This window comes from Sceloporus occidentalis, unplaced genomic scaffold (assembly GCF_023333645.1).
Source record: "Sceloporus occidentalis isolate IW3139 unplaced genomic scaffold, rSceOcc1.0.p SCAF_6, whole genome shotgun sequence".
NCBI classification, from domain to species: domain Eukaryota; kingdom Metazoa; phylum Chordata; class Lepidosauria; order Squamata; family Phrynosomatidae; genus Sceloporus; species Sceloporus occidentalis.
In genome coordinates, this window is record NW_028316986.1 from 42,894,102 (window position 1) to 42,920,597 (window position 26,496).

Genomic DNA, 26,496 nt, shown 5'->3' on the forward strand with positions numbered 1-26,496 from the left:
ATGAAAGAAGGAAAAAAGGGGAATAATATATAGACTGTGTTTAACTAAAAAATGGTATTTTCAAAAGAAGAAGTCTGACAAGTTTTGACAAACACAGTATTGTTTAAATATAGAAGAAAGCCCTTGTCTTAAACAAACTTCTTTCTATTTTGCTGTTCCCAAACCTGCTCTAAACCTTGGACTGATCTTAAGGAGCTTGGTTTTTGAAACTGGTCAAAAGTAGCAGTTTCTAAATATTGACTATAGGCAGTGGACACAATTTAACTTCAGATAAGAAACAAAACTGCAACTAAACAAAGTTTCCACTGTCTGAAGGGCTTAACATTGGAAGCACTTGGCAACTTAAAGTAAATTAGTTTAAAATCTTTGAATTTCAAAGACCAAATGGCTACAGCTGCAAGAAGAGGAACAGCTGCATCGCAGTTTCTTTCTTCTAATTACTCTCAGAGGAGATACTCAATGGAAAAAGAGCAACCTTCTGTTTTGGAGGAGATTAAGAAACTGAGATTAGATATGGAACAAAATCTCTCAAGGGAGATTAAAAATCTGAGAGCTGATATTAAGAAAGATTTCAGATCAGAAATGAAAGAATTCAAACAATCTTTGGAAGCTGTAACAAAGGAAATTGGTCATGTTTGTTCCAGAGTACAAAAGTTGGAGGACAGAACAAATTCCATGGAGGAAGTAGTCAAAGATATCAAATCAGACCTAGATAGAGAAAAAGAAAAACTTCTTGATTCTAGAGCCCTGGAAGAGCAAAGACTCAGACAGAACTGCCTGAAAGTAAGAGGGCTGAAGGAAAGCAAAGGAGAAAATTTATATGACATTTTGCTACCCCCTCTGGCTGAATACATGAATATCTCTCTTCAGGAGCTGAGTTGGAGTACGGATAAAATATACAGGATTAACTCTAAAATTGCCAGAGACAAAGATTTACCGAGGGATATTGTGATATATTTCCTCCGGCAAAATGTAAAAGAACAACTTCTCCAAACGAGTTACCAAGAGAAATTAATCATAGAAGAGTGTGAACTTAAGATTTACAAGGATGTCCCAAAGAGGATTCTCCAAAAACGTGAGGGATATAAATTCCTGACAAATCATCTAATCAGACATAATATTATATACAGATGGGAAAAACTGGAAGGGATATCGGTTCTTTTCAAACAAAGATGGATCAAATTGAATTCAACTCTGAAGGCTAAGGAATTTTGGAGGAGACATGGGAAAGAAATAGAAAGGAGTAAAATGACAGATAAAGATGACAGAGAAGGAGGTGCAGCAGAAGAATTAAAAGGTGAGATGAAAGATTCAAAGGATGAGAAAGATAATGAACAACAAAGGTCTTCAGAGTCAGAAGAAGGAGAAGAGGAGGAAGAGGACGGCTCAGGGATTTCCGAGCCGGATGGAGAAGAAGAAGTAGATATCAGAGAGATAGAACAGACTGATAAAATAGTGGATCTAGACCTCAGCTTAGAGGTCACAAAAGGAAAACCGAGGAGGAAGAGAAAGAAGACTAAGGCTAAATAAATTAATTACCAGAAAAGGTAAATGTTTCAAGGTGGACAAAACATAAGAATCCTTTCATGGAATGTAAATGGCCTGAATAATAAAACCAAAAGGAAGGAAGTTTTTCATTTATTAGGAAAAGAAAAGTTTGAAATCTTATGTTTACAAGAGACTCATATTAGACAAAAGGATGAAAGATTACTGAGAAACAAAAAACTGGGGACGCACTATATAGCAGCGAATAAACAAAAAAGGAAAGGGGTGGTGATTTATGTGACAAATAAATTGAGTGCTAAGCAACTATTTTGTGACAAAGAAGGACATTATGTCGGGATTGAGCTTAATCTGAGTGGTAAAAATATTCTTTTGGTGGCAATATATGCACCAAACAATGGAAAGGCGAAATTTTATCAAAAATTAAAAGAGAGTATACAGGAATTTTGTTATAAGGAAATTATAATTTGTGGGGATTGGAATGGAGTTGTGGATCCAAACATGGACAGACTGTCAGCTAAAGCAATTAAAGTTAATCAAGGTAAATTACCGCTTTCCTGCCTCAAATTTATAAATGACATGTCCTTAATAGAAGTGTGGAGATACAAGTGTGGAGACAAACGCGAATTTACCTTTTTTTCGAATAGATTTAAAACCTTCTCCAGAATTGATATGTTCTTTGTCTCAAAATCACTAGCCCCAAGAGTGAACAATGTGCAAATCAGGACAAAATCATATTCTGACCATAGCCCGGTGGTGCTGACCATGAGGAAAGATAACACGGAATTTAGGTGGCAGCTGCAAGACTACTTGATGTCATCCCCAAAAGTTGTAAAAGAAGCTAAAGATTTAATCAACAACTATTTTAAAGAAAACTTAAATAAAGGTACTGATATAAAAATAGTTTGGGCCGCAGGAAAAGCGGTACTTAGAGGCTTCTTTATCAAAAAACACCGTGAGATGTTGAGCAAAAAAAGACTAAACATAAAGAAAATTACAGAACAACTAAATAAAAAGGAAGAAGAGCTTAAACAAAATCCAGACAACACCAAGATACTAAGAGAGATAAAACTTTTACAGAAGCAATACAATATGCAAAACGCGCAAGATCTAGCTAATATGATGAAGAACATCAAAATCAAACAGTTTCAGGAAGCAAATAAACCAGGCAAGTGGTTGGCCCAAAGGCTCTGTAAAAATAAAGAGAAAAAAACAATTTTTAAAATCAGTGATGAAACTAAATCCTATACAGATACTAAGGATATTATGAGGGCCACATTTGATTACTTCAGCAACTTGTTTAAAAGTATTCCCTTATGTAAAGTTGAAGTGGAGGAATATGTGAAAAAAAGCTCACTTCCGGAACTGAACGAAGAACAAAGTGCGGACCTAAACAAAAACATCACTCTAAAGGAGCTAAGGGAGGCTATACAACGGGCCAAATCTGGTAAAGCACCGGGCCCAGATGGCTTTACCGCTAGATTTTACAAAATCTTCGAAACAGAAATAGAACAACATCTGTTAGAAGTAATGAACTCAATTAAAGGGGATCCTCTACCGCCAACCTGGGAAGAGGCCAACATTATATTGATTCCGAAAGAGGGAAAAGATCATCAATATTTAAAAAATTACAGGCCGATATCATTGTTAAATGTGGACTATAAGCTTTTTGCTGATATAATGGCGAATAGATTGAAAAATGTTCTACAGACAATAATTCAGGAAGATCAATGCGGTTTTATGTCAAATAGGCAACTGAAAGAAAACTTAAGATATATTATAAATATAATTGAACACTATGATTGGCATAATGAAAGAAAACTCGCCTTGATCTTCCTGGACATTGAAAAGGCCTTTGACTCCCTTGATTGGTCATCTATTATTACTACACTGAAGCGGATAAAGGCAGGGCAAAGATTCATTGATTGGATAAGTTCCATATATTATAAACAAACTGCTAGAGTTATTATCAATGATCAAAGAACTGATGCAATTGTATTATCTAGAGGCACCAGACAGGGCTGCCCTCTGTCGCCGCTATTGTTTATTTTGGTGTTAGAAACCTTATTAAGTAATTTGAGAGATGATCGAGAGATTATAGGGGTTAATTTTAAAGGGGAATGTTTAAAAACAAGGGCCTATGCGGACGACATTGTAGTTACAATGGAGGACCCAATCGCTGGTTGTGACAAATTAATACAACATCTAAAAAAATTTGAAAGAATAGCTGGGCTGAAAATCAATTTAGAAAAATCAGCGGCGATTACAAAAAATATGGACAAATATGAGCAGGAGAGATTTACTGAAAAATCAGGCTTCAAAATATCTGAAAAAGTGAGATATTTGGGTGTGATTCTTACTAATAAGAATTCAAACCTTATTAAAAACAACTATTTGAGTAAATGGGCAGAAATCAAAAAGGATATGAAAAATTGGCTGACATTGAATCTCTCATTGCTAGGAAGGATATCGGTAGTCAAAATGTTGGTGGTCCCTAAGCTGCTATTTCTATTTCAATGCATCCCCATTATTAAACATGAAAAAATCTTCAAGGATTGGCAGAAACAACTGGCACAATTTGTGTGGGCGGGGAAAAAACCCAGAATTAGAATTAAAATATTATACGATGCTAAGGAAAGAGGTGGTTTTGCCCTCCCTAACCTAAAATTATATTTTGAAGCTTGTGCCATAACCTTTCTGAAAGAATGGTTCACCTTAGAAAATAGCAAATTATTGAAACTAGAGAGCACAAACATTAGATTTGGCTGGCACGGTTTTCTGTTCTACGGGAAAACAAAAGCGAATAGAAGTTTTAATGATCACTATATTCGTGCCTCAATACTTAGGGTCTGGAATAAGTATAAAAAACGTATATGTCCTAAATTTCCCTTGTGGCTGTCACCACACGAGGCATTATATTGTTATGATCCAAAGAAAAACCAGACTTGGATTAGATATAAAGACTTATTGAACAAGGATGGATCTATCAAAACTCAAGAAACTTTAAAACAGGAAGGTTGGGAAATAGGATGGTTTCTGTATAGGCAACTGACCTGTAGATATAAAGAGGATAAGAAACAGGTGGGCTTTTCTAATTCCAAGAATGAGATGGAAGAAATTATTTGGAAATCTGAGTCTAAAACAATCTCCAAGATTTACAAAAAACTGTTGGAATGGTTTACTGAAGAGGACATTGTTAAAGACTCAATGATTAAATGGGCACAAAATTGTGGGAGATCAATAGAATTGTCACAATGGGAGAAGGCCTGGACTAAAAGAATGAGTTACTCAATGTCGCAATATGTAAAAGAAAACTATTATAAAATCCTGTACAGATGGCACTTAACACCAGTCAAAATAGCCAATATGTATAAAACGGGAAAAAAGATGTGTTGGAACTGCCAAAAAGCGATCGGGACTTATTATCACTTATGGTGGACTTGTAACAAGGCTAGGAAATTCTGGAAAGAAATACAGGTTGAAATAGATAAAATGTTGGGAGTCAAATTAACATTAAGAGCTGAAACAATGCTGTTATGTATGTTAGAAGAAAAAGATGAATCTAGATATGGAAAAATTTTGTTTTATATGTTGGCAGCTGCCAGAGTGATATTTGCCAAACATTGGAAATCTGAGAAAAAGTTAGAAATAGAAGAGTGGCAGGAGAAATTATATGAGATGATGGAACTGGATTTGCTGTCACATAAAGTACAAGATGAAAATAATGATAAATGGAGGGGATGTTGGGAAAAGGTAATGGAATATTTGCAAAAAACTTGGGGTGATGACGTAAACTGGGCTTCAAATATTGAGGAAATTATCTGACATAAAAAAAAAATGATAAAATTGGCCTTGTTTATCTATTTGTAAGGTGGTACGGTAAAGCTGGTAAGAGAATCATAAACAAGATCAGATGACAGGAAAGTTAAGAAGGAAATTGGAGAAGTAAAGAAACAAGAAAAAAGTTCTAAGTTAAAGGATATACCTTTAATGCTTTTGAGTTGATAATGTTACAACAAACATAGAAGGAAAACAACAATAATTTAGTTCAGTGTAACATAAAATAAAGGTGGGAGGAAGGTAATGATATTGTACTGCATTTACAGAAGTGTCACAAGAATTGTTTTGTGTAATAATGATTAAGTTGAATTATAGAAGTTTGAGGAAGGGAAGTGGAGTAACAATAATAGCAAAGCATGTTGGTATAAAGTACGGTTAGAACGTAAAAAGAAAGAGAATTGATGGATATGTTGAAATATGTTATGTTGATAACAGATGGAAAATTTAATAAAAATGTTATATAAAAAAAAAAAGGAAGAAAGTTGCAGACAAAATCCACATTTGTGAGTGACACAATATGTGGCTTCTTTGAAAAAGGCAAATTCCATGTTGGTGGCGCAATGGTTAAATGCCTGCACTGCAGCCACTCATGCACAAACCATAAGGTTTGTGCCCAGGGGCTCAAGCTCGACTCAGGCTTGCATCCTTCCGAGGTCGCTAAAATGAGTACCCAGCTTGTTGGGGGCAATTAGCTTAGGTTACACTTTGTAAACCGCTTAGCAAGTGCTTAAGTGCACTGATAAGTGGTATAGAAATGTACTTGCTATTAGAAAAGCAACTGATAATGAAACCAACCCTAAAATACCCTGAAGGCACCAGATCACATTTGATCTTGGAAGTTAAGAAGAGCCAACCCTACTTAGTACATGGGTGAGAGACTACTAAGAAATACCCAGGTGCTGTATTTCAGAGAAAAGCAACAGCAAACCACCTCTGAATATTCCTTGCCTAAGGAAATATATGAAATTCCATAAATCAATGAGCAACTTGAATACACACGCACACTGATAATAAAGCCATCAGTATCATAGTACCTTCATGCAAATTACTAGTGCTACTATGTACAGTTCTTACCACAATATTTCCAGAAAAACAAACAAAAACAAGCAAACTAACAAAAACAGTAGAACTGAAAAAGGTTTAGAAAACATGAAACAAAATTACCCTATGGGGAATACTTACAATACATGTGGCTTTTTAGCTTAGAAGAGAGTAAGGAAGAGGAGACATGACAGAGACCCATAACATTACCCATGGTGTAGAAAAAGTAGATACACATCTGGTTGACCATTATGCAAAGAGAATTCTGGAGTAGACAGAACTTTGTTCTGATCCAGCATGGCACTTCTTATGGAAAAACCTACCCATTTTCTTTGCACAAACTGCACCTCACAATGTACTGCTGTGGTGTACTCGTACCTCCATAGTCTTAACATTTCCTTAGCATCTTCTAGATTTGGGTAGGCATTACTGCCCAATGGTAAAACAATGTCCCCCCACAAAGATGAGATCCATGCTACCAGAAGCACAACTCTTCCAGAAGCAGCTGCCCCTCACACACCTTGTTTGGCTTTCTTCAAAACCAAAAGTGCCACGTTTCGCTTTCTGGTAGATTTCAGCAGCCCACAGAAGGTGAAGTGGGGGAAATTATCTGTCAAACCTGCCATAGTTTTAAGGGCTCACAATTATAAAAATTTTATAAATTAAATAAATAAACTGACATTAGGTCAGTGTTTCCAAATCTGCCATCAGATGTATCAATTTAAGGATTTTGTCTCTTAGTTGTATCGATAATAATATTAGCAATAATATTAACAATATTATCACCTGTGGGTGCAAGCCAGGCTGCTCTTCAGGCTACTAAGAGATCATGTCAGAAATTTTAATGCCACTACCATTTATCTAAACTCAACTAGCAAGAAGTATTAAAGATTGCAAGATGAGAACTGAGTCAAAATGTCAAATTGAACCAAGTCCAACTCACAGCGGACTCCCCAGAAGGAACTTCCTGTTTATTGGCTATCAAGAGTTCTTTGAGGTCACTGGTAGAACATGCCTTCTTTAATTCATCTTTGATGTTCCAAATCAGCTCTGTCTGCTCCTGTAAATATAAAATAACACAGATGAGACCTATTCTTAGTGTAAGTCAGCACACCAATAAGCCTCCTGTATGTACACTGTGGCTCAGACCTACTAAAAAGTTCTGATTGAGGAAAACCACTATTTTTGTTGGTGGCATTCAACACAATACAGAGGCTTTAAGGTAAATTGTTTTGGGATCCCAATTGTATATGACCTACAACTCGCAGAAATCTTACCACTGGTTACGTTGACTAGGAGCTGATCTTGTTACCATACTCTACATCCTTCTCACGGGATATGGGGTTTTATAATTAATATCTAGTGTTGGGCATTTTTTGAGAGGTCACAATGATCTCTGGAGACAAAGAAGTTACACACGGAAGGAGTCACATTGACCTAAGGATATACAAAAGACCTAAATAAATGATAAGTAGGTTTGCTTATCACTCCATTCCCCCCCCCCCCCCGCTCTTTGCATTTCCTCTTGGAATGGAGATAAAGTGAGTCCCATTGCAAAAGCAGCCAAAGACCACACCTTCCACCTCACCTCATGCTGTGTTCCTATTCAATCTTCCAGGGACTGTCTCAAATCCAATCAATGTTTTATCACTCTGGAGTTAAAGCCATTAGCTGTTTTAGATCTCCTTTTGTCAATTCCATGCGAAAGCCATCAGACTTTGTTACACCATTTGGTAACACGAAGGACCTCTCGAGAGTATGAAATAGGATATGAATATCCACTCTAATTCTAGCCATGTGTGTGCACAGATGGTCCTGCTTACTCTCTTCATGTAGCCTTCAGACACTCTCTGAACCACTCTCTGTTTTCCATTGACTTATCTTCAGGGCTGGTAATTATTACCCTATCTAATTTCCAACTTCTCTTTATCCAATCTTCCACACCTTTCCTTCTGTTAGCCTTGTATGGTTCGTAAGGTTGCATTGGTTTTGTACATTTGTGTGCATCTTTGCACATTTCTAAATAAAACCTTTCTATTTACTGAAATGGGAATGCTCTCTGCAGTTAGTACTAGTATACATAGGTGAAAAGATCCCTACGTTACCCTCCTCTTACAGGCCTCTTTTTGAGCTATAATTTCTCCCAAATTTTAAGGAGACGCTGACACTAATTGTGAGGACCCCCAACGTTTCCCCCTCCCCACACTTTTTAAGGTAACGATTTCTATCTGTGGACTCAAGTAAGGAACCACGGTTGTAGGAAACAGATAGCTAACATAAGTTAGCAACTTTTTAAATTGTCTGCTTCCAAGTGAAATAATGCTGACATTAGAAACACCTACAACTTCTCATTCAACTTGGTGCAAACACAAGTGGTCTCTAAACCAGATTCAACATAGCGTCAATGCAGAAGAGCCCCATGACAGGAGAAAACCGAAACAGATATTAAACATAATTACATTAACAAAAGAGCAATCGCTACTGTTAATTCAAACCAACCCAGTGTTTTTGAATTCTGTTTTAAAAGGAGGTTGAAAAGACTGGTTGGTCACCATAAAACAAACCTTTAGCAGCTTCTCCTGTTTGGACTGTTTTTCTTTCTCCTTTTTTGGTTTCTTTTTTGAAATCACATTGGAATCCACTTCATCTCCTTTTCTCTTTCTGAAAGAGAAGGAAAATAAAAACATTTTTGTAGTTAAGATGATTTTAGTTTATAACCAACTGAACACTCACCACAAGCTTCCCTCCCATTCTTTTTTTGTGGGGAGCAACATAATGCTCATTCTGTCCATTTTCTTCTGCTTGGTTCTGCAGGTGGCCAATCTTTGGCCCTTCAGATGTTTTTAGCTACAATTCCTATCAGTTTCACCTCATATGACTAATGAAAAAGATCTTTGGATCACCTGAGTTATCGAGAGAGCCAAAAGTTCTCTACCTTTGTTCTACATGAACTTGTGGTATGTTCAAGTACCCCTGTTCATACAATTAAAAATATCATTTAAGACTGTGTAATCTGCTGAATACTCTGATTCACATACATCTAAATAAATAAAACAACTCAAAAACACAACACAAGATGATCAACAGGGTGTGAAGTAACAACACCTTGGCTGACAGTGATCACCAGCAATCAGTAGTGGGGTCATCTGCCCTGGAAGGACACACAAGCATCTCCCAGCCACCCATGGCCTGGGAAATACCATAACTAATAGAACAAGAGTTAGCTCACTCTCAGACCCTCCTCCATGAAGTTTCACGTTAGACATATCAAACTATCTTAACAAAAACCAATATTAACAAAATGTCTATTAGTACTGTAAGGGACTTACATGTTTTATTCATGAACTACAATGCACTATCTCAGACATATCTTCTCCACACACTGAATTATGGCATAAGGAACATCTTTTTTTTTTTAAATATAGTATTTATTTATTTCCAGCCTTCTGTCATAGGATGTCAGAGCAGTGTACAAGCAAAATCAATTTAAAAAGTCCAAAACCATTAACATATCAAATTATTTAACAAGTTAAAACTAGCAAAAGGTTAAAACAATTTAAAACCATTTATATGTACATTTTAGAAGAAATCAATTCAGCCCCAAAGGCTGAAGAAAGAACGTTTTTTAAACTTGGTACCAGAGTGGTACAACATCCGAGATGGCTGTGAACTGAGCTATAATTTCCTGGCAACAAAGAGGAAACAAGCTCCATGTGTTAAAAAATGGTCAACTGTTTATTAGTCACATGCAGCTTGTCTCCTCTTTGTCTGCTGCTTGGCTACATGCTTTCAGTTCCTTACCATAATTTCCTGGACATTATGGCAGTTTCATATTTTCTAATCACCAAAATCATAAGGGGCATTACACTCTCTATGCAGATATCTCCCCGAGGAAAGGTGAGTTTGACCCAAAACAGACAGGAAAACGGGTGATTTTGGCTGTTCCAGGGGCGTGGCATTTACATGACGCATGCCCCCGGAACACCTACCTAACGCGGCCCAAAACCAGTCCCAAAAGGAGTGGCTTTTATCTGTTCCTTGTCGCAGTCTATCTGGGACTGCAGGAGGCACCCTCAGGTCCGCATCATGTAATCACCGTGGCCCTAGAGTGATCAGGCTGGGAGCAGCATCTCGCATGTCCTGGATGCCTGTCTGTATTGCCCCTTTATATTTTTGGGAAAGATTTTTGAATTCTGAACTGCATTAAATAGGAAAACAAACAAAATTTCTCATCATTAACAAAGAACAAAAAAGGAAGTGAAGGACTTAATGAAAAAAATTTTTGAAAGGTTTTCCCCATTCTACTGCCTCCTCTTTCTCAAGTAATATAGTGAACTGCTTTAGCATATCTGTCTTGATGCCTGAAAACAGGGCTTAGAAAGATTAATTTTTTTGGACTACAACTCCCAGAATTTCTGAGGGAGTGAGAGATTTTGGCAGATGTCATCCACAAAATAAATAAATAAATAAATAAAATTAAATAAAAATAAAAAAAGGGGGGGGAGCTTGGATCCTGATCAGGAGACATAGCTACACTGACAGAGCTCTGTCATCATACCTATAGCTCCCAATGTGTCCCTCAAAAACAAAAACAAAAACCCAAAAAAAACCCCCAAAAAACCACTGTACCTCAGAAGCCAGGCAATCTCACCATCATAAGAATTTCCTGAATGGTCCCTCTTGCTGTCTGTTGCAAAGTGTCTCACTACTGGGAGAGGGCTAGAAGGTTCATCACACACTACACCACTCTCCAGCACCTCGAAACTCCTTTGGCTGGTGGGGTTGCACTGCTTAAAAGTTAGGTTTGGGGGAAGCACTTTTCTTAAGATAGCTTATGACATCATAAATCCTGATCAGAATGTCAGTCAGAATTTTATTGCAAGTTCTGCCTGAAAGATCAAAATTCTGGGGTAAGCCCCCTTCCCTATGTATGGCTGAGCAAACCTTGGTTGTAAACTGTATTCCAGTTTTACTAGACCCTGCAGAACTGATGCCACTTTCAGGCACAAGCTGAAAGAGGATTCTGAGTTCAGGAATTTGTTCAAATCAAAGCTTACAATCATCCTACATAAAACCCCATCCTACATAAAACCCTGCCTATACTTCATTTCAGTAGTGTAGGCGGAGAGAGAATGCCTTGTTATTATTGTAAAATACAGCTGACCCTCGGTATCCATGGACCTGCTATCTGTGGATTCAAGCATCTGCGGACGGCAAGCCCATATTGTCCACAATGGCAGCGGGTGCATGTGGCTGCACTGCCCTTAGGGACAGCCCCCATTGTCCCCAGTGGTGGTGCGTGCATGCAGTCATGCTGCCGTTAGGGACAAGTCCTGTTGTCCCTAATGGTGACGCAGCCACATGAACACACTATTACTGGGCACAGTGGGGGCTGTCCCTAATGGCAGTGTGGCCACGTGCACATGCCGCCATTGAAGTCTTATTGTCCCTAATGGCAGCAGGGCCACATGCATGTGTCACCATTGGGGAAAACGGAACTTGAGCATTCATGGATTGGGGTATACATGAGGGTAGGTGGGATCCAGAACAGATTCCCTGCAGATACCGAGGGCCGACTGTATATGGAAGTTGGAATTATTTGTTGAGCTGCTGCAAAACATCCAAAAGTATACTAACAAATATCCATCTACCTTCTGCTTACCTCCACCCTGGAGAAATGTAGTTTCCAATGCTGGCTTGCCCAAAGTTGTTATACTACAATTTTCAGTGTACCCAAACACTGGCTGTGCTAGAGGGGATGATGGGAGTTGCAATGAAACACTTGGAACTCCAGTGCACAGAACCCAAGAGCATCTCATGTCCATCTGCAAAGCATTCCACTACTATGTGGTTCCAATATGTCTTCCTTCTTCAAAGCACTACTTGACTGGTCCCTCAAATAAATTTTCTCCTCAATATGCTATTTTGCATGCTGTTCTGTGGACCAATGATTACTAAGCTATTGGATATGGGGGACCAGAAAGGTTTTTTCTCTAACATGCAATGTACAGTATCATAATTGTTTTTGTTGACTACAACTGTTTCTTTCGTTCATGGAAATTCACTGTGGACCAACAAGCAAGAGCTTACCGTCCACCACAGGCCCACAGCTCACCCCTTTGAGTAGCACTGCTGTAGACAAACTACAGCCAATGGTATGAAGACTGCAGTCTCTTTTCCATTACTGAAATCAGACTAAGAACCAAATAAGGACCCATGAGTAGCGTCTTCTCTAGCACTGCATTTCTACAGACCAGTGGAATGGGAGTCAAAAGCAGGGGCAAGAAAGGAAGTGAACTGGGATCAAACAGTCTATTTCAATGCCTCCTTTATACTTGGCCTGTTACATAAATTTCTTGCAGAATATAGAACTTCCAAGTCCAGTTTATGTACTGATCACATCTGATGTTTTGAATGGCTACTGGAGCAACAGCAAAAAATCCAAGTTATTTCAAACTAGCAGTGTGATGACAAATGGATAGTGGAACATTGTTGCCAAGCTAAGTTATTTTCCACTGTGATTCTTGTGTTGCCTTCCTGCAGTAACCTGGCAAATAAGTGAAGGCTAATTTTGCAAATCTTTTATGGGATACATTTAAAAATGTATTTTTCGGAAAGGAAAAGCAAAATGTACAAGAGGGTACTGATTAGGCAGAGAATTTGGATCAAGTATTTTTCTAGCTTCAGTTTCATATCCTGTCCTGGGTAAGATAAAGCACAAGCCTCAAATACACTAACACATGGAAGACAGCATACAAAATCTGATCCTTCTGCCAAATGCAGCAGCTGACCAGTAGAAAGCTGATCTAGCCATGGTCCCCAGCAAAAACTAAAATAGAAGAAAAAACTGTTTGGAGTCACAAACTATCTATCCAAGAGTTGAAGCAAAGCTTACATAGTACATTTCATGAGTTCAGTAGCTCATGGAAAGTTTTGAGAACTGGGCACTTTTATGAAGAATGTTACCAGACCTTATGCTAGTGGTTTGAATTTGGTCTCCCCTCTGCTAAAAGGATCAATTATCTCACAAATGATTTTATAGAATAAGTGATTCCCACATATACCCAAGGTAGTTTTTTTTAAAAAACTGCAATATCTAGTCTATTGTCCTGTCAGTACATAATACAATTAAAATAAAAATTGAAAAAAACACACACACCTGAATGGATTTACTATACGTTGTGCTCCTGGGTAACAGATTGCTGGGGATAACAGATGTTTGCCTTTTATTGAACAGTCCAAGGCTATACCAGAAAGATATCATGAATTGCTGATAATTACCATATTTCAGATGCATGTGGGCCCAGCCAGGGGGTCTGGGTTGACTCAGCTGGCATGCTTCCATAGGTCGCTAAATTGAATACCCAGCTTGTTGGGGGCAATTAGCACACACTTTGTAAACCACTTAGTACACCAATAAGCCTCAACATTAGGAGGAACTTTCTGACAGTAAGGGCTGTTCAACAGTGGAACACACTTCCTTAGAGTGTAGTGGAATCTCCTTGCCTGGAGGTCTTTAAACAGAGGCTTGATGGCCATCTGTCAGGGATGCTTTGGTTGAGATTTCCTGCATGGCAGGGGGTTGGACTGGATGGCCCTTGTGGTCTCTTCCAACTCTACGATTCTATGATTCTAAGTGGTATACAAATGTACTTGCTGTGATCTGACATCATCAATTTTACAAATATACAAGACTCTTAAGTATAATTTCATGCTATGAAGTCTAAAAAACCCTAATATTAAATGGAACATCAGAAATCAAAAAGGCTGAACCGAAATAAGTTAAACCATACTGTAACATTTTGGCTCCTTTCTTTACATTTTGCTACACTTGACAAAAATCTCTCTGTAAGCATGAGAATAGGAAGCTTGCTTTACAGTTGGCCCTCTGTTTTCAAGGGAGATCTGTTCCGGATCCCTCCCCCGTGAAAATGGAGACTCATGCCTATTCAAGCCCCATAGGCTTGAATGGAGCATGCCCCAGTGCATGTGGCAAGGACATGCATGCAACTGCAAATAGCAGAGGTCGCCTCCCACGTATATTCAAGGGTGTGGATCTGAGATCCGCGCATTTGGAGGGACAACTGTATTTTTAATTTTTTACAATTAATGCCAATACTATTTGACACATAATGTTGGATTTTGCAGAATTCTCTTGACAGATGGTTTGAAAGAGCTACTTGTTACTTCGGGTACTCATTCCAAGATTATGGAGTGTTCTTGCACTCCCTGTCAGTAATCCAAGTTTGTATAATTCAGAGCAGGTTACCCTGATATCCAGAACAATTCTACAGCACGAACCTGGCTTACTATGGAAGTTTGTGGGAGTTTTGTCACTGGCTTTTCACTAAAGGAAACATTAAACATCTCAGACAGTAAGCAAAACCCAGATGTACTCATATACCTTATAATCTATGTTACTAGAATGGAACTGCCAGTCTAGTATCTGCTGTCCTTAAGTATCACTCTGAAGATAGCCAGGATCAGGTGATCTGGACACCCAATATATTTGAGGGATTAGCTCCTCAGTCTGATCCACTTATCTCTCAAGGTAGGCTGAGGTGCTACTTACTGTATGAATATCTTGCCTGCTTATGACTACTGAATCAATAACCTACACCTCACTCACAAGTCCTGATAAACTCCTGTGTCTTCCTTCTCTTGGTGAAAAAGAAGCAGAACAAAATAATAATAATAATAATAATAATAATAATAATAATAATAATAATAATGGACCCTTGGTATTCACTGGGGTTTGGTATCAAAATACATGAATGCTCAAGTTCCATGAAATATAATGTCATAGTAAAATGGTGTCCCTTATATAAAATGGCAAAATCGAGATTTGCTTTTTGGATTTTTTTTTTTTTAGTATTTTCAATCTATGGATAAAAAAAAAATATCCACAGCTTCAATAACAAAAAAGATTGCAGTTTAAAACAGCCTGACCCACAATCTGATCCGCAACTATACTGTGACAATCTAAAATAGGGATGATCAAACTTAACAGACACAGGCTGTTAGCCTCTCCTAGGGCCATTTTTGTGGCTCCCAATTGCTGCTCTTTGGGGCTGGGGGCATTTTCAACATGTTTTTACACACTTGGATCCATTTCAGGCCCAGGAGAGGCTTTCTTTGAAATTAACAGAAAATGGCTTCTGCTCACTTCCTGTTATTAAAAAGGGATCTCCTGCATCTAAAATGGCCCAGAGAAACCTAAAAACACATTGAAAATGCTCCTCACACCCTCTAGAGGGACAAAACAAGTTTTTATTTTTTTGTAGGGATAGTACAGTGGGGGGGGGGCTTCCAAGGTCTCTGGGGGGGGGACGACTAATATGGACCCCTAGCCTCCCGGAGTTGGCAATGTATGCTTACAAAGTGCCTTGTACGGAGCTTGATTTTTAGTCAAACAACTTTAATTCAAATAAACATGATCAAATAAACATAACAATTGTGTTATTTTTCTAATTAAAAATGTGTAGGGTTCGAGATGTCAAGGGCTGGGGGGAAAAACAAGGGAAAAAAGGGGGGAAACCCACATACAATTTCCTTAAAGTGGAAACTTTAGGGAACAAAGGGGGGGAAAATGACTAAAATTGTTTCTCTTTTGAAATACGTTTTGAAGACAAAGTAAGTTTTACTCATTTTTAACTTTATAAATTGTTTAATCGCTTTTATTAATGACTTATAGTTTAATTTGCATTGTTTTTAAATATGTTGTTAGATGCCTTGAGTCCCATTAATGGTTTTTATTTTAACATGTTATATTTTAATTCATAAATGTTTTAACTCTCAAAATTGTTTAATTATTTTTAAAATTTTATATTCATATATTTTAATATTCTAGTACTGTGTTGTATATACTCATGTGTAAGTCTAGAAATTTAGGTAAAAAAATTGACCCCAAAAAACTGACTTGACTTATCCATGGGTCAATGTAAGTATTGTATCTTAAATATTATTTAAAAGAATGCACCATCTCCTGTTGAAAACCAAGAGTATAATATGTGAAGCACTGATGCCCTCTAATAAATAAATAATAATAAATAATAAATATTTTATTTGTATACCGCCCTTCCGTAAGATCAGGGCGGTTCACAACAGTTAAAAATACACAATATACAAGTTAAAAACCAAAGCAAAAATTACATAAATCACACAATAAACAAAAAGCCAAAACAGAACAGAACAAAAGCAAAAACAAAAACAAAAGCCCCCGGGTTAGCCAAACCATTGCCTGTGCGACCTGTGCGGCAGGGGGGTCTATAAGGACTAATCGGGGAATGCGATTTGAAACAGGTAGGTTTTCAAATCCCGTTTGAATTGGGCCAGGGAGGTAACTGAGCGGAGCTCTATGGGCAGCGTATTCCAAAGGGCTGGGGCGGCGATGGAAAAGGATCTCCTAGAGGTGGAGGATAGTCTCGCCCCGGGAACCCTAAGTAGTTGCTGCCCAGATGTTCTGAGGGTGCGAGGCGGAATCTACTCTCTCATCCATCCAATCTTAAGAATAATCACACAGAGTTATGTCTGCTGGAATTTTATAGGTCCTTTGACATTGTTCTGCTTTGCTTCATCCTTTCAATCCTTTACTGTATGCCCCTAAATTTTACCCTCGACTTATCCATGGGTCATAGCAAAAGCTATAATTTTGGCCCCAAAACTTGCCCTCGACTTATACATGAGGTCGACTTATAGTCGAGTATATATGGTAATTGTATTGTTTTATACTTGTTGTTCACCTCCTTGAGTCCATATGTTGGGAGAAAGGCGGGATATAAGAAAATAATATTAATTTTGAAAAAGGCAGGGTATAGATGAATATAATAAAACTAAGGTAAGCCTTCTTGGATGATATCAAACATACCCTTCATTCTTGAGAGCAGGCAGCTGCTTTTTCAAAGTCTCTTTATCTTCTGCATTCAGCAGCCCAAATCCTAAGAGCTGAGAGGCACTAAAGGTAGCAAGGAAACCCAGATCTCCTCTGCGGCTGATGAAACAGGCTGGATGGTACCAGTTGTCTATCATCCCCAACTGAGGCTTTTCAGGATGTACCATTTTCTTTGAAATTCTAATCTGACCCTATGACAAAGGTAAAAAGAAATGAACACACTACGCAATTTGTGTGTGTCGCCAGCTCAGTAGGAACTTCTATATGTATGTACAGTTTTGTTTTCAGCACATTACTATGCTATGATTAAAATCAGTGGATTCCACTATTTTTATTCTGGTATTCAAGCAATCAAGTTTTAAGTCTGGGATATTCTTATATGTTCCAATTTTTTAACCTGAATGAAACTGTACCCCCCGTCCCAAAATCGGATGCCATTATCCTACAAATATATAATCTCATGTTCTATGCAAAATATTTTTTTCACTGACCACTTAGGAACTTTTAAGTCTTAAGAGAAATGACAATTCAAGTGCATAGTTAAAGAGTTACTGACCAAATGTAAGACAAAAATATTTTCAAGCCCAAATGTACAAGTCTGACAATTCCATAGATACACATTTATTTGACAGAAATCCTAGCACCATGAATAAGTATCTTGAGAATGTTAAACTATTTTACAGGAAAAAATATGTGGCTCTGAGGAACATGGGTTTTTATTAAATTTAATGTGAATCAGTACCTCTAGCACACACAATAGAGCTTCGCTGTATGTTGGGTATTGTGTCATACAGGTCTCCTCTCCACGCTACACAAACAAATATCCCTCCCAACCTTACATGCAGAAAAAAGCATTTATCAGGGAGACAACTATACTGGAGGAAGATTTTCTTTCTCTTACCAATAGAGATGGGCAACTGTTGGAGACTAGGGGGTCATTTTAGCTCTCCAGGAGACTTTGGAAGACTGCATCCCTGGCCATGTTCCTGTGCATGTGTTGCTTTCAAGTTGCCTGGTGACCTCATGAATTTTATAGCATTTTCTTAGGCAAGGAATACTTACAGGTGGTTCTGTCAGTTACTTCCTCAAAAATATAGCCAATAGCACCTGGCATTCATTGGTGGTCTCCCATCCAAGTACTAACCAGGGCTGAACCTGCTTAGCTTACAAGATCAGACAAGCTCTGGCATATCCCTCTCCTGTCCCTCCATCAAAACCCCCAAGGCCCTCTAGAGAGCATGGGCCATTTTGGCAATATTTTTAGGTTCCCCATGGCCATTCTAAGACCAGGAGAGTTGGGGTTTTTTTGCAATAGGAATGTGACTGGGATGTAAAAAAACCAAAAAACAAAACAAAACACATTTGTTTCAGAGGGCCACAAAATAGACCAGGGGTCACTTGTGGCCCATAGAGTCCACTCTGCACACTCCTGTCCAACATTCTGAGATACGACAGTTAAATAAACTTTTCCCCACTTAGTTCTGTTGACTGTAAGAGGATGCAATTGTTACTTTTCCCCCCAGGCAAAAAGCAAATTAAACTCTGGGTTACATATTATTTTATAAATATTTGTTCCCCCCGCCCCCCAAAAAACCCAAAAACCTCACAGCTCTACATTCAGCCTTGTGTTAAATATGACAACTCAAGCTTCACACTGAAAAGCCCTCTTCACACAACACAATATTTGAAAGCCAACGTGGAGAGAATGACATGGAGGAGTCAAGTATCCTGCTCAATGGGAAGACTTATGAAAGACAGGTATGCCTTTCATACCTGTAAAGGCAATTATAGACAAAACATAAAGCTTTGTATGATGAGCATGATAACTCCACACACACAAAGATAGACTCTACCTACTTTTTCTATCTTTTGTTCACAGCCTTTGCAGGTACTTCTGTTGGACTTTGCATATTCTGCTGCAAAATCATTTAAACTCTTTTCACGTTTGCCTCCTCCTTCTTGATCACCCCCTTTGCCTAGAAAAAAATAAGAATCATAGAATCATAGGTTCAACTGCATGACTTTAATCAAAGGACAGGGAGATGATTATATGCTACTGAAAGCACCTATTATTACTGTGTTCCACCTAGCTCAGGTGTTAGATGATGGCAACGACAATGGCAGCTAAAGTACCTAATAATAAATACTGCAAAATTTATCAGCCTTCTCATCTCAATCGGCTAAAATGTATCAAACCCTAGATCCCTATTCAGTGGCCAGGTCTGAAAAAGAGAAAGAGATGCCTAACAATAGCTAATGAATTCCTCTCTTATTGAACACACAATTAAAAGACAACCAAAATGTTCAAAAGGCTAGAACAACTCTCAGAAGAAAGGTGACATCTTTGGAGCTCTTTTGAGCTGTAATCCAGCACATCTGAGAGGCACTAGGTTAGAAAAAGCTAAGTACTGCAAGTTTAGCTGCAATGACCATTTGGTAGAACACTTCCATGGGCAAGAGCATTCTGGACTAAACTAAGCAAGTCTTGCAGTGTATTGAGTCAGTTCTCATGAGAGCATCAACTGGCTTCTGAACATGAACTAGTAATTTCTCTAGGCTCACACAGCAAAAGTTTCAAATGTTGTCTTACCTGTTCCAACACCACCACTTTCTATGGATTTTTTAATTTTCTCCTGATCTTCCCAACGCAGTTCAGAGAAGCCATCCACATCGGCATGGGATACCAGTCGAGCCCTTTTCCAGAAACAAGAATAGTGATGCCAGTGGGGTACTTTGCCATCAAACATGGGAGACTAAAAGGAAAGGAGTAGAAAGCAGGGGAAGGAGAAAAGAGGAAGAAATTAAACTCAAATCCCCCTTTGTAAAGGGGAAAAAATAAGGTAATTATGGCCCAGTGCATCATGTCATTTATAAAATGTTGCAGCCTCCCTCCCTACTTCACAGATTAACATAAAACTGCAAATGATATTTCATTCTTGATCACATTCACATGTACTTCAGTATAAGACTGATTTCTCTCCTGTCCTCACCAGCAGCTTGTTTCACATGTGCCGATATGCCACTTTATGTCATCATAAGTCTTCTTTCGTCAATGTCTGATGGCTTAGTTGAAAAGCTGGGTCAACTGAATCATATTTATTTATTTAATACGCTACCTTTGTCCTAAAGTGGACCCAAGACGGCTCACAAAAGACACTTTAAAATTTTTTAAAAATAATTAATAACATCACATTAATATAAAAAGTCAATTAAAAAAATAATGTAAAAAATACTATGTTAAAACTCCCCAAAAAGCTGTTGTAACTTGAGGGTCACTCATCAACATGGAAACCTGGTACACTACTATCAAACTCAATGCAACATCTCTTTTGGGTATATAGTTACACCAGTTTTTCTTCTAAATGTTTTAAAGATAAAGACAAACAGTATTGTTTAGTCCATTATTTCAATCTAAATAGAAGCCTTGTACCACTTCCTTGACAACTTAAATAGCAGGTACTTATACCTGCAACTCCATGTATTGTTTAGAGGAAGACAGAAGCCCAACATATATCTTTTACTTAAGACTTGCTTTCAGTTCCATGAAGATGGGTATTAGGTAGGAAAATGGTAGGAAATTACCTTGAGGATTTTGTAAATGAAAGTAAAAGGCATGTGCTCCAAATATTAGTATACACATATTGATGCTCTAGGAAACTAGGTACAGATGACAACAATAACAGTAAAATGCCCTGTGATGTCACTGACATATTAAGTGTAAACAAAATTCATTTGAGACAAGATAGCTATGAAACAGTTCTTACTGAGAACCTTTAATTGGTTCATGTAATACTTTTATTTAGATGGTGAATGACTCCAAAGCAGAAGCTAGGCTTGCTTTGTAAAGAGCCTGGAGGATGACGAAGAACACAACAAATTGCAGCAACTCCTGCCATCTTCTTATCTAAAAGGTGAAGCGGTTACAGCCATCAGGAGAAATGTAAGGTACTGCACTTAAGGTGGAAAAATAACATGCACAGATATAGGATGGGGGACACCTGGCTGAATGAAACTACATGTGAAAGGGATCTGGGAGTCCAAGTAGACCACAAGTTGAACATGAGTCAACAGTGCGATGCGGCAGCTAAAAAGGCCAATGCAATTTTAGGCTGCATCAATAAAAGTATAGTGTCTAGATCAAGAGAAGTAATAGTGCCACTGTATTCTGCTTTGGTCAGGCCCCACCTGGAATATTGTGTCCAGTTCTGGGCACCACAATTTAAAAAGGATGTTGAGAAACTGGAGCGTGTCCAAAGGAGGGCGACTAAAATGGTGAAAGGTCTGGAAACCATACCCTATGAGGAACGACTTAGGGAGCTGGGGATGTTTAGCCTGGAGAAGAGAAGGTTAAGAGGTGATATGATAGCCCTGTTTAAATATTTTAAAGGATGTCATATTGAGGAGGGAGCTAGCTTGTTTTCTGCTGCTCTAGAGAACAGGACCCGGAACAATGGATGCAAGCTGCAGGAAAAGAGATTCCACCTCAATATAAGGAAGAACTTCCTGACAGTAAGGGCTGTTCAACAGTGGAACAAACTCCCTTGGAGTGTAGTGGAGTCTCCTTCTTTGGAGGTCTTTAAGCAGAGGCTAGATGGCCATCTGTCAGGGATGCTTTGATTTGGATTTCCTGCATGGGAGGGGGTTGGACTGGATGGCCCGTGCGGTCTCTTCCAACTCTGATTCTACGATCAGCACACAACTTCTGTTCCCCTATTAGTACACTTCTCTGCTTCCTACAAAGAAGGCAGCATATGTTGTTGAGGCCCCACCTCTCTAATAAAACATTAGTGAACAGAGATTCCCACCCAACATTAGAATGTTTAATGTAAAAACTTTCCTAGAATTCCAAGAATTTTAAACGTTTCCCTTCACAATTAGTACCTGCCTCGGGATTTAAATGTCCACACTTCCTAAACTAGAAGGCTGCTGCAATGTCCTTAGCAGAAAGTACATCACTGGATAATATTGCATTCAGTCAACGACCCCCCCCCCCCATTCTAAACCACCGTTCAACTTGAAAGGTCCTCAGAGCAGCTTATGCACATACACAGGGAACACACTTTCCATAAAAAAATAAACAGTAAGTGTGGTGTAGTAGTTGGATTAGGACTCTAGAGACCAGGGTTCAAATCCCCACTTGGCCATGGAAACTCACTGGCTGACCATGGGCAAGTTACACTCTCTCAGCCTCAGAGGATCGCAATAGCAAACCCCCTCTGAACAAATCTTGCCAAGAAAACCAGATGATAGGCTTGTTTTAGACTTGGAAACAACTTGAAGGCACACAACAACAACAACAACAACAACAACAACAACGTGATAAAGCCAATAAAATGCAGTATGTTTTCCCCTAACACAAGCCAACAGTCCAAAATTTTACTCAACCCAAGAGCAAAACTGTATCTGCCAAACATAGTTTAAGTAATTTTATTCCATTTTAACTGCTATGGCTACATTTTTGGAATCTTAGAATTTGTAGTTTGGTAGAATGTTCAGAATTCTCTGCTAGATAGTGCTGATGTGAAGAAAATTGTAAAAACCCACCAAACTATAAATTCTAGGTGTATAGGATCGAACCATGAGACTTAAAGTGGTATGAAACTGATATTATTATCTCCAACATAAAATAACTAAAATCAAGCAGCTCTTATCCTGTAGCTTGCATCCATTGCTCCGTGTCCTAGTCTCTGGAGCAGCAGAAAACACGTTTGCTCCCTCCTCAATATGACATCCCTTCAAATATTTAAACAGGGCTATCATATCACCTCTTAACCTTCTCTTCTCCAGGCTAAACATCCCCAGCTCCCTAAGTCGTTCCTCATAGGACATAGTTTCCAGATCTTTCACCATTTTAGTCGCCCTCCTTTGGACACGCTACAGTTTCTCCACATCCTTTTCAAATTGTGGTGCCCAGAACAGGACACAGTATTCCAGGTGGGGCCTGACCAAAGCAGAATACAGTGGCACTATTACTTCCCTTGATCTAGACATTATACTTCTATTGATGCAGTCTAAAATCGCATTGGCCTTGTTAGCTGCCACATCGCACTGTTGACTCATGTTTAATTTGTGGTCTACTTGGACTCCCAGATCCCTTTCACATGTAGTCGCGTTCAGCCAGGTGTTGTCCATCCTATATCTGTGCATTTCTTTTTTCCGCCCTAAGTGCAGTACCATATATTTATCCATGTTAAAATTCATTTTGTTAGCTTTGCCCCAGTTTTAGCATCCATTTGTCTGTTGCATATGGCATGATTTATATTCTAAGCTGTACATCAGGGTTCAGGACCTCTTTGAGCTGATAGCTGAATTCAAGTTCAGAGAAATTCTTGGGGGTTAAACTTCATTGGTGGAAAGGATCATAACGAAAAGAGTAGGCCCCAAAAGAACAGCATGTTTTAGCTTAAAGCTCTTCAAACTTTAAGAGTGGCATTTCAATCTTTCTGAATGAGTGGAAAAAAGCAAGAAAGCTGGGAAACTAATAATCAATGCAATTATGGAGAAGCAGGCATAGCCATCTGGAGAACTCCAGATACCCAGGTCAGGACACCAGGATGGCCAAACTTGCTTGGCTCACCTGTGCTGGTTTATGCCAAGCTGTCTCAGGGCACTGGTATAGCATACTAATATATTCAAGCCATAAAACAAGGTTCATAACCTATGATACACTGAATAATTACTTTTCACCAGAATACTGCAGCAGAAAATGAACAGTAATGAGTAAGAGTGCTTTAAAGAAACCTTGTTCATTTTTCCTGATATTATCATTGAAGCCACTCTGAAGAACATCCAGTGATCTCCCAAGTTCCATGGAATACAGTCTGAAAAAATCACACAGCTGACGAAACATTAAATGGCACAAATGCTAAGCACTGTGAAATTTAACATAGATGCAAATTAAAGCTCCAATTATGTACTGCAGCTATTACACCCAAATGCTGGAACTATTGAAAATATAATATATTAAAAGTAGCAAAGTTAAGAACTTAATCCCATCCCTAGTTTTTCCTCCTACTCAAGTTCCTTATTCTAAATGGGCTGAAAGAGGCCTCTGAGAGAGAAATCCTCTGAGAGAGAAAAAAACTCTCTCAAGTAGAGTAATCCCTTAACAAGTCAGCAAGCTGTGTAAATTGCACTATATCAACCACAGAAAACCATTTCATTGAATTACTTTCAGTAGTTGTTGGATTGCTTCACAATGTTATTTTTGACACTAAAATCGTGGAATGGCTTGGGCAGAGGTACTTCAGAAAGAGAGAGGAAAAGTCTTGTATGAATCTGCCCACTCCTCAAAATCATCCAGAGAGAGCTTGCTGCATTCTTGCTTGCTGGAAGAGTCTCCCCAAGCAGAAGAGGGTCTTCCACTCTACAGACATATTGCTTTTGCAACAGAAAAGGTGACAATAAAGGGCACAGAGCCATCATGCTCCTGCTTTCATATGTTCAGACAAGGCACTCAACAGTGATTCATTCACTCTTGCATGAGTTTTAGACCATGAGCAACATTAGCTCGGTCTGTTCAGATAAACAAACTGAATGGAAAACAGGGAACATCTGCAAAGTACATTTTCATTAAGAAAGAGCAAGCTGAATCTTCTCATCCCTCTGGAATTACAGGCTAAGATTCCAGGTTAAGATAAGACTTTCAGGGAGCCTCTGGATCTCCATCTGTTAAAACAGTGTTTCAAGGCCTGAACTATCTAATTTGACAACCAAGAGTCTCTCAGCAATGAAAACTGACAAAGGAAGGTGTGAAGACATACTTTTACAGTAGTGACTCAGGCTTCTGTTAAAAGTCAAAGCAGTAGCTTAAAAATAGATCAATCTGCCATCACACTGCTGTTGATAACATAAGATTTAGGTCACTAAGAAATAAACTGGCTTAGTAACAAGTCTTTTAAGGTAATGTTTAATAAGTCAAAATAAATAAATAAATAAAGCAAAGAGGAAGACAAAACCCAGTGAGCTTCCTGCAAAATGGCAATTTTGAACACTATTGTTCCCCATGTAGAGGATCTTCCATACAGAAGCCTTCATCCAACCATGTTCCTGAGCCTACAGAAAAAACACTGCTGGCACATCAAATTCTCCCTTCCCACAGACCCCTTTAATGTGTTCCAGAGAGCTAGTGATTCTCCAGAGCAGAAGAGAATGTGGGAGGTGGAAGAAGGGAACTATCATTGCTAAGTGGGTCTAATCTGGTATGTAACTTGAAAGCAAATGCCAGTTTCCCAGGCAGAGATGTGAAGGTTCAGGAAATAACTTGAAAAATGTAAAAGGAAGGCTGCTTTCCTCAAAGCCTTTTCTCCCAGAAAATTTGGAAAAAATGGAATTTGGAATATGTCAATAAAACGTTGAAGATATTCATATATTTATATCCACAAAGTTATTTGTAAAAACTACTGAATTGTTGCATGGAAGAGAAGGTAAAGAGAAGAAAAATGCACAGGGGCACAATGATCACTTTCTGTTCAGTAAACCATGGTTTAAATTGTTACCAGCCTAATACATACCAACTCTCACCCACAGAACTACATTTTTAGTAATACTAATTTTATACCACAGCATAGTCCAAACTCAGATATGGCCAGTTTATGATGTTGGGTCTACATATAATCCTGACTCTAATTTCAAGCATCATTCACAAGCAACCAGTTCATGCTCTAGAGTGGTCCCTCTATTAGATATTCCCTGGTAACCAAATGTGTAAGGCAGAAAAGGAGAGGTAAATGAGAAGAGTGGCAAAGTGTGAGGAAAAAAGGGAATGACAGTGAGACGTTTGCAAGCATATTACAGTGGGCCCTCTCCTTATGTGGGGGGATCCAGAAGCATAAGGGAAAATCCGCCTATGCTGAAGCCCCATAGGAAACAATGGGGCTCGTGCATGTGGCGGAGCATGTGGCATGTCCCTTATTAGAAAAGGTGTCCCCCGTTGTGTGTTGGGATAGCTTTTTCTTTTATATACACTGAACAAGATGCTTTAAAAATCCCATGTTTTGGTGTGTGGGCCCTTCATAAAACCAGAAAAGTATGCAATGTGTAATTTATGAATGTGAACAATGTGTTAATTTTACAGAGAAACCCATGACTTGTTATTAACTGCCTTCAAGTTCACTTTGACTCATGGTGACCCAATGAATGAAAGACCTCCAAGTCACTCTGTTAGCTACAACCCCGCTCAGGTCTTGTAGACTCAGGTTTGAGTCTATCCACCTGGAATG

General features: G+C 38.6%; 1 protein-coding gene across 1 annotated transcript in view; it reads right to left on the minus strand.

Moving 5' to 3' along the window:
• The window catches only part of PARP1 (poly(ADP-ribose) polymerase 1), a 56,517-nt gene that overhangs the window by 25,470 nt on the left and 4,551 nt on the right, over positions 1 to 26,496 (minus strand). Inside the window, exons 2-6 of the mRNA XM_089529437.1 lie at positions 19,866 to 20,028; positions 19,133 to 19,251; positions 17,252 to 17,466; positions 8,949 to 9,045; positions 7,328 to 7,444 (exon numbers count right to left, since the gene is read on the minus strand). Coding sequence (XP_089385563.1) covers positions 7,328 to 7,444; positions 8,949 to 9,045; positions 17,252 to 17,466; positions 19,133 to 19,251; positions 19,866 to 20,028 — 711 coding nt within the window. The remainder of the gene's footprint in view (positions 1 to 7,327; positions 7,445 to 8,948; positions 9,046 to 17,251; positions 17,467 to 19,132; positions 19,252 to 19,865; positions 20,029 to 26,496) is intronic.